The sequence below is a fragment of the Candoia aspera genome, chromosome 3, assembly GCF_035149785.1.
Source record: "Candoia aspera isolate rCanAsp1 chromosome 3, rCanAsp1.hap2, whole genome shotgun sequence".
In the NCBI taxonomy this organism is placed as follows: Eukaryota; Metazoa; Chordata; class Lepidosauria; order Squamata; family Boidae; genus Candoia; species Candoia aspera.
In genome coordinates, this window is record NC_086155.1 from 183,145,631 (window position 1) to 183,157,810 (window position 12,180).

The following is a 12,180-nucleotide window of genomic DNA, read 5'->3' on the forward strand; positions in this document are numbered from 1 at the left end:
GTGATCCTAAGGCACTTCCTAGAGAAGCGCGATTGATCGCTGCGCTCCAGTCCTCGCGGTGGGCCTCGCTGTCGCTTTTTCCCAGTCGTTCCATCCGTCGCAGGTGCGCCCGGGAGAAGCGGCGCCCGCCCACGGCCCCCGAACGTCGTCCCGCGCCCCTCCTGCCCCAGAGGGCAGCACCTCCCTCCTCTTACCCCTCCCCCGGCCTGGGCCAAGCAAGCTCCGCCCCCGCTCCTCTGGCCCAGCGCCGCTCGCTCGCGAGGCGAAATGCGGGAGGGAGGAGGGAGCGGCAGGCAACAGCGGCCCCCAGCGCGGCGGCAGAAGAAAGGAAGGAGGCGGAGGCGGCGGGAACCGCAGCGGCCACCCGCCGCCGTATCTCCATCTCTCGCCGCCCCCTTCCCTCAGTCCCTCATGACGGTGTGGTGCTGCCGCTGCTCCCTGACCAGCCGCTTCAGGTAATCGCCTCGAGCCCCAGGCGGGTCCCCAGCTACGAAGCGGGGCGCCGGGCACAGACCGGCTTCCGGCTCCTCCTCCCCCGGCTTTGAGCCACGGGACCCCGCAACTGCTGGGCAGCCCGGATCCGGCCCGCGAGGCCGGCCGGCCGGCATTAGGAAGCCCGGCGAAGGTCGCCGGCGCTAAGCGCTTGCTGGCGCCGTGGGATCTGAGGCGGGAGAGGGCGAGGCGCTCCGGAGCATCCTGGCGGAGGCCGGCCAAACACGAGGGGAGCCCGGCGGGCGTGGGGATGGTTGAGGTACGGCCGGCTGAGGTGGAGGAGCCCCGGCCTCGGCCACACGCGCTCGGAAACGCCGCCTTCCCGAATAGCGGAAACGTACCTCTTGTGTGTTGGTGTGTGTGTGTGGATTGAAAATGTGTCAGGCGAATCGTATTTCATTCTGTCACTTCCCCTTTCTCCGCACGCAAACGTGGGTATCATATACATTTAAAAAATTATGCCTCGAAGACATATATATATGAATGCCTTTAAAAAAAAAAACACATTTCTGTAATAGTTACCCCTCACCTTGGGTGAGAAAAGGTATGGCAGAGTCGGTGGGTGAAGTCGCTCCCCCCTCCCTTCTCTTTGTTTGTGGATCCAGGCAAGGCATCTTATTTATTTACAAGTCCTAAAGAGTCCTCTAAGTAAGGATCACATTCATAGATGTTTAGATGTACAATTCGGTATGCAACATGTTAATTTTGAAAATGATCATCAACCAGTTTGTTGCAAAACTAAAATCCCAACAATCTCACACAACCAGCACTATGTATGTTTTTTGGGAAAAATAAACTTTTTTATATGCATGTGGCTAAAATACTATATTTACAAATCAGCATGAACTAATTTGTAAATGAAATATTTACAGTAAGGGATATATTATAATAATTATTTGTTTCATTTCCTTTTAAATAGAAATTATAGTAGTCCAGAAACTGAAGGATGCTTTTTGAATTCCTTAGTGCAGTATTTTGATGACAGTCTTGGGACAAACACTAAAACTATGCCGTTACTACAAGAAACTACACTTCCTGTGGACCCAGCACTGACTTTGCCCATAGTAGTAATTGGTGAGTTATTCTCAAAGAAGTTCCATGTTTAGCTAATAAAAGATTTGCATTATTAAATTATATAAAATGAAAAAAACACTGTTGACTTCATTAATTTGACTTAATTGTGTGTATCCTTGTTAACTGATAAACCATATCTGGTATATAATAATCAGATGGTATTGGAAAAAATTTTGCAGCTAAAATAATTTCTTCCAAGGAGAAGGAGAACTAATGCCTTACAGTAGGTCAGAAATTGCCAGTGTATATACAGTACTTCATCTGCAAAGTCTGGCTTTGGGGCCTAACTGCCTCTTAGCACTATTACCTTTTGAATTGTATCCAGAAGATAGTAAGACTGTGGGCAGGCACTGATGTTGTAATACTTTTTAACATCTATAAACTGCTCAAAGATTCTAAAGCAGTTTTTAAGAATTAACAACAACAACAAAAACATGTTAACTCATATAGTTCAGCTAATCCCCCTTTTTAGATTTTAGAAATCTGCTTTACAGTGCAGAATTTGGAATGGAAGTAAGACGTATATTTAACTATTACCTTATTCAACACTTCTTCATTTCAGATCATCCCTCCATAACCCACTTTCTGCCCTGTTGGCTTTAGACACAGGTAGTTCTCGTTTAGCGACACAATTGGGACTGGCAACTCAATTACTAAGAGACACAGCTGTTAAGTGGAAAATCATGTGACCACGGCTGTGCTTACGATTTTACTTCAACTTTCCTTTTCCCCCACTCCCCCACTCTTTGGAATGCTCATCCCAGCTCTGGGATAATCAGCAGGAAGGGAATTAATGTTTGTATTTACATTCATAACCGGTGGTAGTACATTCCTTTCTATGTGTATTCCCCATTGTGTTCCTGCTTACTCTCTTATAATCCCTTCCTCTCCAATCTCTCCACTCTGTGATGGGGGGAGAAAAAGGGTCAGGCACAGGAGATATTACCTAAAGAGGTTGCTTGTTTAAGCAATCTGCTCCGCAAGAGGGGAAAAATGGGTCAGGCACAGGACAGTGTGTACTGACTGACTGTAATGGTGAAAAAATGACTGAGAGACGACATTGTGAAGGTCATAAATGCATGCCTTGACAGCAAAGTTATTTTTTCAGCACCACTGTAACTTTAAACAGTCGCTGCATGAGGCAGTCAGTAAATGAAGTCTACTTGTATATGTTTCATTAATTTCCACTCAGTAGCCCACTTCTGCATGCTTTAGAAAAGAATAAGCATTATTAATAGGTAATATAAGTTCTTCTTGAAATGTCTTAAACATATTTCACTCTGCTCCAGTCAGCTATGGCAGGAGCTGATGGTGAGGGGTGGAATGGGAGGGATTAACTCTTTGGATTTTTGTTTTCATTTTTAGTTAGCTTCTTCCATGAGAAGTTGTATATCTGAACAATACTTCCAAGATTCTTTTTGCAAATGACACTTAAGGAAATTCAGTATACCTCCATTAATATGGAAGCAAAAATTATTTCAACTGTTGGTAATTTGAGGAATGACAAATACTGTTACTAATTAGTGAAGTTAAGACTTTCATGTAAAACTTGATTCCTGGTGGGACTTCTGGGGAAGGCATGGCAAACTGAAGACGTCTCTGTGAAGTGGAGCTGATGATCATGGCAAAGACTGAAGAACTAATCAGTAGACCAGTTCTTTGGAACCTCTCTGGAAAAGGAGAGGATGGGAGATTGCCCATATGTGCTCTGGATGGCTGGCCCTTGTGAAGAGACTGCAAGACAGCAGTTTTCTGGGGTTGCTGTCTTGCTCGCAACCACAACAGAGCCTTTTAAAGGACACTAAGTTTGCAAGCCTTACCTTCTAATCACTTTAGGAAATTGCCTATTAACCACCTTAAAGCTATTAGAGACCTTCAGAACAACAAGTCTGAAAAGTCGTCAGGTGAGTTAGCCAGCTCTGAACAAAAGAAAAATTAATTACAAACTTAAGAACTTAAAGAATTTGAAATAAACAGCAAAACGATAAATAAGATTTTGATCTAAGAAAGTTACAAATGGATTAAGGGTCCAGTTAAATTTGGAATATTGACTTTTACTAGACTGTAGCTTCTCATGGGAGCCAGAACTATTTTGGCTATCTTGATTCATACATAACAAGGATAAGTGACTTTATGATTTTAGAAACTGGACACTAGCGGGGACTAAAGATTCTAAGTAGAAGGGGAAAAATACAAGTGTGCTTTTGTTGTCAGTTAGTACTGGGACTTACAAAATTACACAAAATGTCATAACATTAGAAATATTGAAAGAGATCTGAAAAATGGAGCCAGAAATCAGTAGCTACAAAATCAAAAGTGTCAGTAATGATGTCTGATTCTATGGATAAGTTATGTCCAAAAAATGTTAATGAGGGAATGACAGATGTGGAGCAAACTGTCTGATAAGACAGAAAAAGTACCAAAAGTAGAACTACAAATTATTTGGAAAAAGACACTTTATTGGATATACAAAAGAAATTGGCTGAAGTTTTAAAAATGACAAATGACAAACCAAGAGAATAACCTGGAAAATGTTTTGTTATTGGATCTACAAAAGAGGTTTGTTAAACCCTTGAAGATGTCTATACAATGGGATAAAGAAGAATTGAAGACAAATCCTATGACAATATTTGAATGAACTAAAGATTAAGACTGTTAGAAGTAAAAGGAAGGAATATAAAGTTGGTCTTTTTGATCAAGTTTAAAATAAGACTTTTTTTTTTTTTTTTTTGCGAAGTTCTGGCAACCCTTTATGGACTTTTTGCTGACATCGGGATTTAAAAATTGGCATTTTATGGATATGCTTATAGAAAAGCGATGGGATATGGGATGAAAAGAAATCTGTTTGTAACCTTATAGGGGGTGAAAAGTTTATCTACTTGTAATGAAGGTTGAAATTTATCTGTACTTATAATGAAGGTTGGAAGTTACTTCTTTAAATATTTATTTTCTTTTTCTTTAATATGTTATTTATTTTCTCTGTCTTCTTTTTCTTTTTTTCTTGCACTTTTTATTCTTTCTTACTATTTTCTTTCTTTAAGTTTAGTTTGTATTAATTTTTACTATTGTAATAAAAATCCTTAATAAAAAATTATATACAGATAAAACCTGATTCCTGGTGACATTATAGAGATAATCCATGTAGTTTCCTTGGCAACAGGATGGAAGTGATTTGCCATTGCCATCTTCTGTTTCGTTTTATTTTTTAATTTTCCATCTAGCTTACACTCCCTGTATTTCCTGCTGGCTTGAATTCAGCTGGTTTGACCCTAGCTTTTCAAGATCAGCTAGGAAATGTGACCTAGTTGGACTATTAATTAGTACCAATTACTAATTAAGGATTAAATACAAAATAATAAAAGTTATAGCTTGTTATAAAATAACGTCTCACTTGTATATTTTCCAATATTGTAGAAAATAGCAATTTAAAAAATTAACACAATGTCTAAAGTTGAATGCCAGTCTAGTAATAAATCTGATTTTTTTTAAGTTCCAGGTATTCATCCAAATATGTATGGAAGGAATTGTTTTTTCTTCTTTCTTCCTAGCCCTTTTTTTTTTTGGTGCCTTTGAGTGAGTGTTGACTCCTAGTGACTGCCTGAACTAGTCCCTGCAGCTCAGAAGCCTCTAAAACATTATATAGTTGCTGGCATTGTATAAAATTATTATTTATTGACAAACTTAGTTCAGCCATCGGAACTGAGTCAATATAATTGACCAAAAAAAAAACCTAGGACATTGACAAAATTGTGCCTAATCGTCTAAGATTAATATACCAAAATCTTTGCTGATTTTAGTAGAAAATTAAAAGCATTTATTGCTAAATCAGTAGGTTTAAAAATATTTAATTTTGATGTAATATATTTATTACTTTGAGCAATGATGTAATATATTTGATGTAATATATTTATTACTTTGAGCATGTAATTTTTTATTTAATAAATAGGTTATTACCTTTTTTCAAAAACAAACAGGTAATGGACCTTCAGGAATTTGCCTCTCTTACATGTTGTCTGGATATAGACCATATTTATCTCCTGAAGCTGAACATCCAAATCTTATTTTGTATAATAAGTTAAAAGAAGCTATTCATCTTTCTATCGTTGATCAGGTGTGTGCTAATCTTATTTTCAATTTGCTTATATGCTTATTAATCAAAGAACATATAGCTATGAAATATGCATTTAATTTTCTTTCATATTTGGGGGGAAGTGTATTATATCCAGCCTCAAAAAAATTTGATTCCATTTCTGTTGTAAACTGCTAGAAGCATAGATTTTTTTTTTCTTTTTTACTCTTGTAATTAATATAAAATAGCACTTCAATATACATGGTTCAAGACATGTATCATGCCTTAAATACATAAACATTTCTCAAAGATCACTATGTTTTCAGTGTGCTTCCAGCACTAGTATATCTATGGCTTCTGGAAACTTCCCAAATATTTGTTTCCAAAAGGTGGTACATTTTAGTTATCATGGCTATTAATAAACCTGTGGCCTATTAATTTAATGTGAACTAACTAGTAGGGCTCAGCAAACTACTTTATGATGTGACATAAGACATCAGGATGTCATTAAAATGGATGTAAGCTTTTCCAAAACGGCTGAAAAGAAATTGTCCAATTATATTACATGAACGACCCATTGTCCATCCATAGGTAAAGGTAAAGGTTTCCCTTGACATTAAGTCCAGTCATGTCTGACTCTAGGGGGCGGTGCTCATCTCCGTTTCAAAGCCAAAGAACCGGTGTTTGTCCGTAGACACTTCTGTGGTCATGTGGCCGGCATGACTAAACAGAACACCTTTACCTGCCCGCTGAAGCGGTACCTATTGATCTACTCACATTGGCATGTTTTTGAACTGCTAGGTTGGCAGGAGCTGGGACTAGCAACGGGAGCTCACCCCGTCATGCAGATTCGAACCACCGACCTTCCGATCGGCAAGCTCAGCAGCTCAGCGGTTTAACCCGCAGCGCCACGTCCATCCATACTTAGCTATATATATAGCTAAATCTTTATACCAGTTCTCTCCCAACACAAATTAGTCAATCCTATACCATTTAGGAAAGATTTTTCCAACTTCATGCCCTTGAGATATTCTGGGGTTATGCCCCCCTCCCCGAATTCCAAGCCAATTAAAACCAAAGCACAAATCAATCATCTTGATAAGAATTTGCAGAGAAGTAAAGAAATGGTAGGTACAAAGAATTTGTAAGAAGATTCATATAACTGATGTGCAAGTGAAGTTAAAGAGTTTTTCACTGTCCATCATTTTGTACTTGTGAATGGCCATTTAAATCTTATCTGTTCAAATCAGGAATTAGAGTACTTGGCTGAAGGCCTGGAAGGACGCTCTTCAAATCCTGTTGCAGTTCTGTTTGACACATTGCTTCATCCTAATGCTGATTTTGGATTTAAATACCCACCGATTCTTCAGTGGAAATTTGAACCACATCACTACATTCCTCATATGGTGCTTGGCAAAGGACCACCTGGTGGTGCTTGGCATGTAAGAAAAACTTTTAACTTCTTTGTCAGCTATGTGTACTTAAAATATAGGGCTTCTGATTGGTTATGGTTCCTATAGGGAATGCCAATTTATATTTTTTGAACTGTATCATGTACAGCATCCCATGAATAATCCAGTATTTTTAATGATCCATAAAAATAATATTAGACCTAATTACTTAGCTGTTTGTTTAACACATTCTCTGTCATTTTCACAGGCTTGGAATATGGGACTTTACCTAGTCCCCATCCTAATTTTTGGTCTTGGGACCAATTAGTTACTAAGCAACATTTAGCACAACCTACTGTTGGGGCCTGAAGTCCTCATTTTATCACAAACAATTATTGCTGGATATTATCAGTTGAGGACATTCATAATAACATACTGAACAGGGATTTTAAAAAATGGCAAAATGAGTCATACCAGGCTAAAAACATGATGATGAAATGCAGAATATTAACTTATGTCAAGAGGTGATACCTTTTTTCTCTGACTACATTGTTTAAGGTAGCTTGCAATGTGATCCTCTGGATTATTTAAGAGTTTCCATATCAGCAACAGAATTTGGAAGCTTAAACTTCATTTTGTTCTAAATATCATAATGACAAACTGTGAATAAGTATTATACTTTCAGTAAGAGTCACTATGGAAACTTGCCAAGCAAATAAAATAATAAATGGTTTGGCCTCTGGGACATGATGCATGGTATATATTTGTTTATTTTAAAATTAATTTTCAAAATTTAATACTATTGCTATAGAAAACTAAGACTATATTTTGAATATAGTCATGATTTTATTTCCCCATAGTCTATGGAAGGTTCTATGCTCACCATCAGCTTTGGAAACTGGATGGAATTACCTGGATACACATTTAAAGATTGGGCTGCTACTAAACGGAGGTGAGCATGGTAACATTTTTATAGTTTTTTTTTTTATCATATGACATAGCAGTTCGGTGTTCATGCTGCTTTTTCTTGTTGGGAAATCCTTGTGAGGTCCAGAAGCCAGATGTGTAGACTATTTAGCCGTGACAAGTCACGTTGCCCAGGATGCACCACGAGGAGGCTAGTCTGCATTGCACCGAGTTGGGCTGAGAGAGGGGGACTGGCCCAAGGTCACCCAGCTGGCTTTCATGCCTAAGGTGGGAGTAGAACTCACTGACTCCTGGTTTCTAGCTCAGAACCTTAACCACTAGACCAAACTGGCTCTCACATTCTTACAGTGATTCTGGCAGAAAGGAAGAGCTGATGTCTGGGTGTAGAGATCATAATTGTAGGTCTCCAACTCAGTAGTGGAAATTTTGCAGATAGTAAAAAAATAAATGTGTTGTTATACTGAAAGTGAAACAGAATGCAGTAACAACTCTCCCCCCCCCCTTTTTTTTTTTTTGCTTAGGAGTCCAAACTTGACGGGATAGTACAACCATATTTGGAGCTGAGATGTTTCTGTTGTGATTATATACTTTAAATGTAACAATTAAATGCAAATAATTTTCTGGTCTGATCTTCTTTCAGAAATATAAAGTGTGACAGAGTTCTGCCAGAGGAAGTTGCAAATTATTACAAGCACTATGTTAAAATCATGGGCTTACAGAAAAACTTCAGAGAAAATACTTATATAACATCCGTGTCAAAGTTTTATCGTGACCAGGACTGTGAAGGTGAAAGCCCTTTGCAAATGGAAGAACAGGGTGGGCAGACTCCACTGATCAAGAGAAACTGGGAAATACGAGGTTATCAGAGATCAGCAGATGGCTCTCATATGCCATTCTGTTTGTTTGCTGAGAATGTGGCTCTGGCCACTGGAACTTTTGATGCTTCTGGCCGACTGCAAGTTGAAGGAGAAGACTTCCCTTTTGTGCTCCATACCATATCGGATTTTGGAGCTGCCATAGATAAAGGAATATTACATGGGAAAACAGATCCAGTTTTAATTATAGGTGGTGGACTCACAGCAGCTGATGCAGTTCTGTGTGCTTATAATAATAATGTACCTATTATTCATGCATTCCGTAGGAGAGTCACTGACCCAAGTTTAATTTTCAAGCAATTACCGAAAAAACTTTACCCAGAATACCATAAAGTCTACCATATGATGTGTACTCAGTCAGTTACTCTGGATTACAATTTGCATCCTGCTTATACCAGTTTCCCTGAACATCAAGTACTTTCTTTTCAGCCCGATATGAAATGTATCCTACAGAGTACATCGGGATTAAAGAAGATCTTAAAATTCTCTTTAGCTGTAGTCTTAATAGGTTCTCATCCTAACTTATGTTTTCTAAAGGACCAAGGCCAGAGCATATGCCATAATCCAAATGAACCAGTTACGTGCAAGGGCAACCCCATTGAAATTGATCCATATACATATGAGTGTATAAAGGAACCCAACCTTTTTGCGCTTGGTCCACTGGTTGGAGACAATTTTGTACGCTTTTTAAAAGGAGGAGCATTGGGAATTACACGGCATTTAGTTGCAAAGCAGAAGAAACATCAATTTATAGTTGAAAGAGACGCAGATGGAGTCCCCTAAAGCAAATAGACATAGACATGATCTGAGGATCTGCAGGCATATGCTAATAACTGGTCCATTAATAACTAAGTGATTAGTCTTGGTTTTGTTATGCATACCAGTTTTTTTGTGCTTGCATTGCCTCATAGAGGAAGATGCTACAACAGTATTGCAGCCTTGCACAATGCAAAAAAAAAAAAAGCAGTTTTTCTGGAATTGCTTCTAATTAAGGCAACTGTAATGGATAACAATGCATGCCAATTTGCTTTGGTATCAAAGCTTAGAAATACATATGTATGTATATATAGAAAAAGTTTTTACTCATAAGCTAATTGTTTTGCTATACAAAACTAGATGAGTATTTAAGAATAGAATTTTCTCCTTAACATAGATTAAGGCAAATGTTCAGCCAGTTATTTGCAGCAAAGATTTTATAAAGCCAACATGAGAATGTTGCATATTCAGAATCTCAAGGAGTTACAAATTAGAGATGTGCCTAATCTCTTACATCTGAATCACAACTAGTGCTTGAGTCTAATGAAGGCACCAGTCATTAATCAAATACATGCAGTACAATCCAGCTAAATCTGACATTTCACACACAAGTCATGCTCCAGAGAAGCATGTGGAGATGGGGAGAACTTGCCCATAATTTATTGTAGTTTCTATTACAATTCCATTACAGTTCTGAGGCAAAATAGCTTGTTAATTATGGGAGCTATTGCTATAGAAACTACAAGGATAATTTGTGGTTCCCTTTGTATTTAATTTTTATGAATTATGAATGCTTATTTTTTAGCATCCTAAACTTTTAATAAGTACATTGGCTGCAATTCCTATGGACATCAAGATGCATGTGTGGCAGATTATTTTCCTAATCTTCCCTTCAATTTTTTGTCAGTCCTGCCCCCCTGCCCCCTTTAAACCTGGGATGTTTACTATTAGGTAAGATGAGAAAAAAAGAACAAAATGCAATTTACTGCTAATGTACTAAATATATAGAACTGGGATCGCTAACCAATTATTATAAAAGTCGGCAAGAATGAAAGGCATTTACTTTTAATTCAGTTTTCCCTTATGTATATTATGGAGTATGAAACAGTAATTCTGGGTTAAATTGCGTGTGGAATTAAATGAATGTCCAGCATTTAAAGTGTGCCTATTTTTCATTGTAGGGATGAACTTCAGGGTTGCCAATAATTTTAAAATAAAAGCATGGTATTCCAAAGATCTGTCTCTTCCCTTTCTTACAAAGACTTCTTTTGAACTCACCCGTTGGCTTCTATACTTCATCACTATCAATTTGAATCAGAACTGTTACAAACTCAGGTTAGCAGCCTCAGTGTTAAAGGCACACAAGTTAAATTCATTGTAAGACAAGCAACTGTGCAATAAAGGGACTATATCAAGGTTCATTAAACTATTTTAGTATTTTTAAAGAGGGCCCCTTCAAATCAGCAGTTGACTTTTTTAATCTGGATCATTTAAATAGCAAATTAGGGGTAACGAACTTTCTAAAAGTAACTTACGAGTGTGGATGGTGAGCAGGAGGCGGCCCCTATCCAGGGGGCAAAACGCATGCGTAGTTTAGAAACTTTGAGCTCTCATTCAAAGAGACCCAGAGCAGACCCGCCTTGAATGTTGGGGTTTATCTGTCTGGGTTTTCCCACACTGCTTCAGTTTGGTAGGATTTTCTGTCTACAACAGCAGTAAATAAAACACTAAAGACTTTCTCCTTGTCTCGGCATGGTCTTTGCTTAGTCAGGACAGTAACCAAGTACAGTATCTGCAAAGACTTAAGGAATATTACCTGCCCAAATCTGTCTGTATAATCACTACAAACTTGCAATTTTCTAAATACTACATTTTCTAGATAGGTTGTTAGTGCAAAAACTTTTAGTATAGTAGAGCTGGTTGGAAGCAACAGCTGAATTTGAATGTAGTGGTATTGCTTTGTTTGATTACCATTTACAATAAAGTAGAAACCATTTTTTATACTTTGATTATGAGGGACCTCCCTGAATTAATAATTTATTATTGAATATGAAATTATTGTAATCCAGAGTAGCATTTAACTCATCACAGTGATTGTGTGCACTCTTCTTCAACATTTTCATGCAATTTGCATGCAGAGAGCCAGTTTGGTGGTTAAGGCGCTGGGCTAGAAACCAGAAGACTGGGAGTTCTAGTCCCGCCTTAGGCCTGAAAGCCGGCTGGGTGACCTTGGGCCACTCTCTCTCTCTCAGCCCAACTCACCTCACAGGGTTGTTGTGGGGAAAGGAGGAGGAGGAAGGAGTATTAGGTATGTTATTTATAAAAATAATAAAGGGATAAAAAATAAAATTTAAAAAAATTGGCATGTAGGAGAAATATCCTTTTTAAAACAAAGCCCCCCTGCCCAAGCTGGGGGGGGGGAGATTCAGACTTCCTGTTTGGGTACTTTCAGTCTGTTACAGGGACAAAACAGGTGCCTTGATCCTTGCAGGTACCTAAAACTATTTCATGCCTTTTAGTGTGCTGCCCTCAACCTGCTACAAAAAGCCTGTGGAGTCAACAGAAACAAATCCAATTCTCAATGGGAAGTATAGAA

General features: G+C 38.5%; 1 protein-coding gene across 1 annotated transcript; it reads left to right on the forward strand.

Annotated features, from left to right (window-relative positions):
• Positions 1–330: 330 nt before the first annotated feature.
• On the forward strand, positions 331–10,806 carry OSGIN2 (oxidative stress induced growth inhibitor family member 2). The gene is made up of 6 exons (XM_063299463.1): positions 331–455; positions 1,412–1,566; positions 5,541–5,677; positions 6,886–7,077; positions 7,887–7,978; positions 8,594–10,806. The coding sequence occupies exons 1-6, from the start codon at positions 412–414 to the stop codon at positions 9,609–9,611; spliced, it is 1,638 nt and encodes a 545-aa protein (XP_063155533.1). The 5' UTR covers positions 331–411; the 3' UTR covers positions 9,612–10,806.
• The last annotated feature ends 1,374 nt before the right edge of the window (positions 10,807–12,180 follow it).

Coding starts and splice junctions, on each gene's coding strand:
- OSGIN2 (XM_063299463.1), top strand. CDS start 412: ATGACGGTGTGGTGCTGCCGCTGCTCCCTGACCAGCCGCTTCAG. Junction 1,567..5,540: donor TTTGCCCATAGTAGTAATTG/GTGAGTTATTCT, acceptor AAAAACAAACAG/GTAATGGACCTTCAGGAATT. Junction 7,979..8,593: donor TGGGCTGCTACTAAACGGAG/GTGAGCATGGTA, acceptor ATCTTCTTTCAG/AAATATAAAGTGTGACAGAG.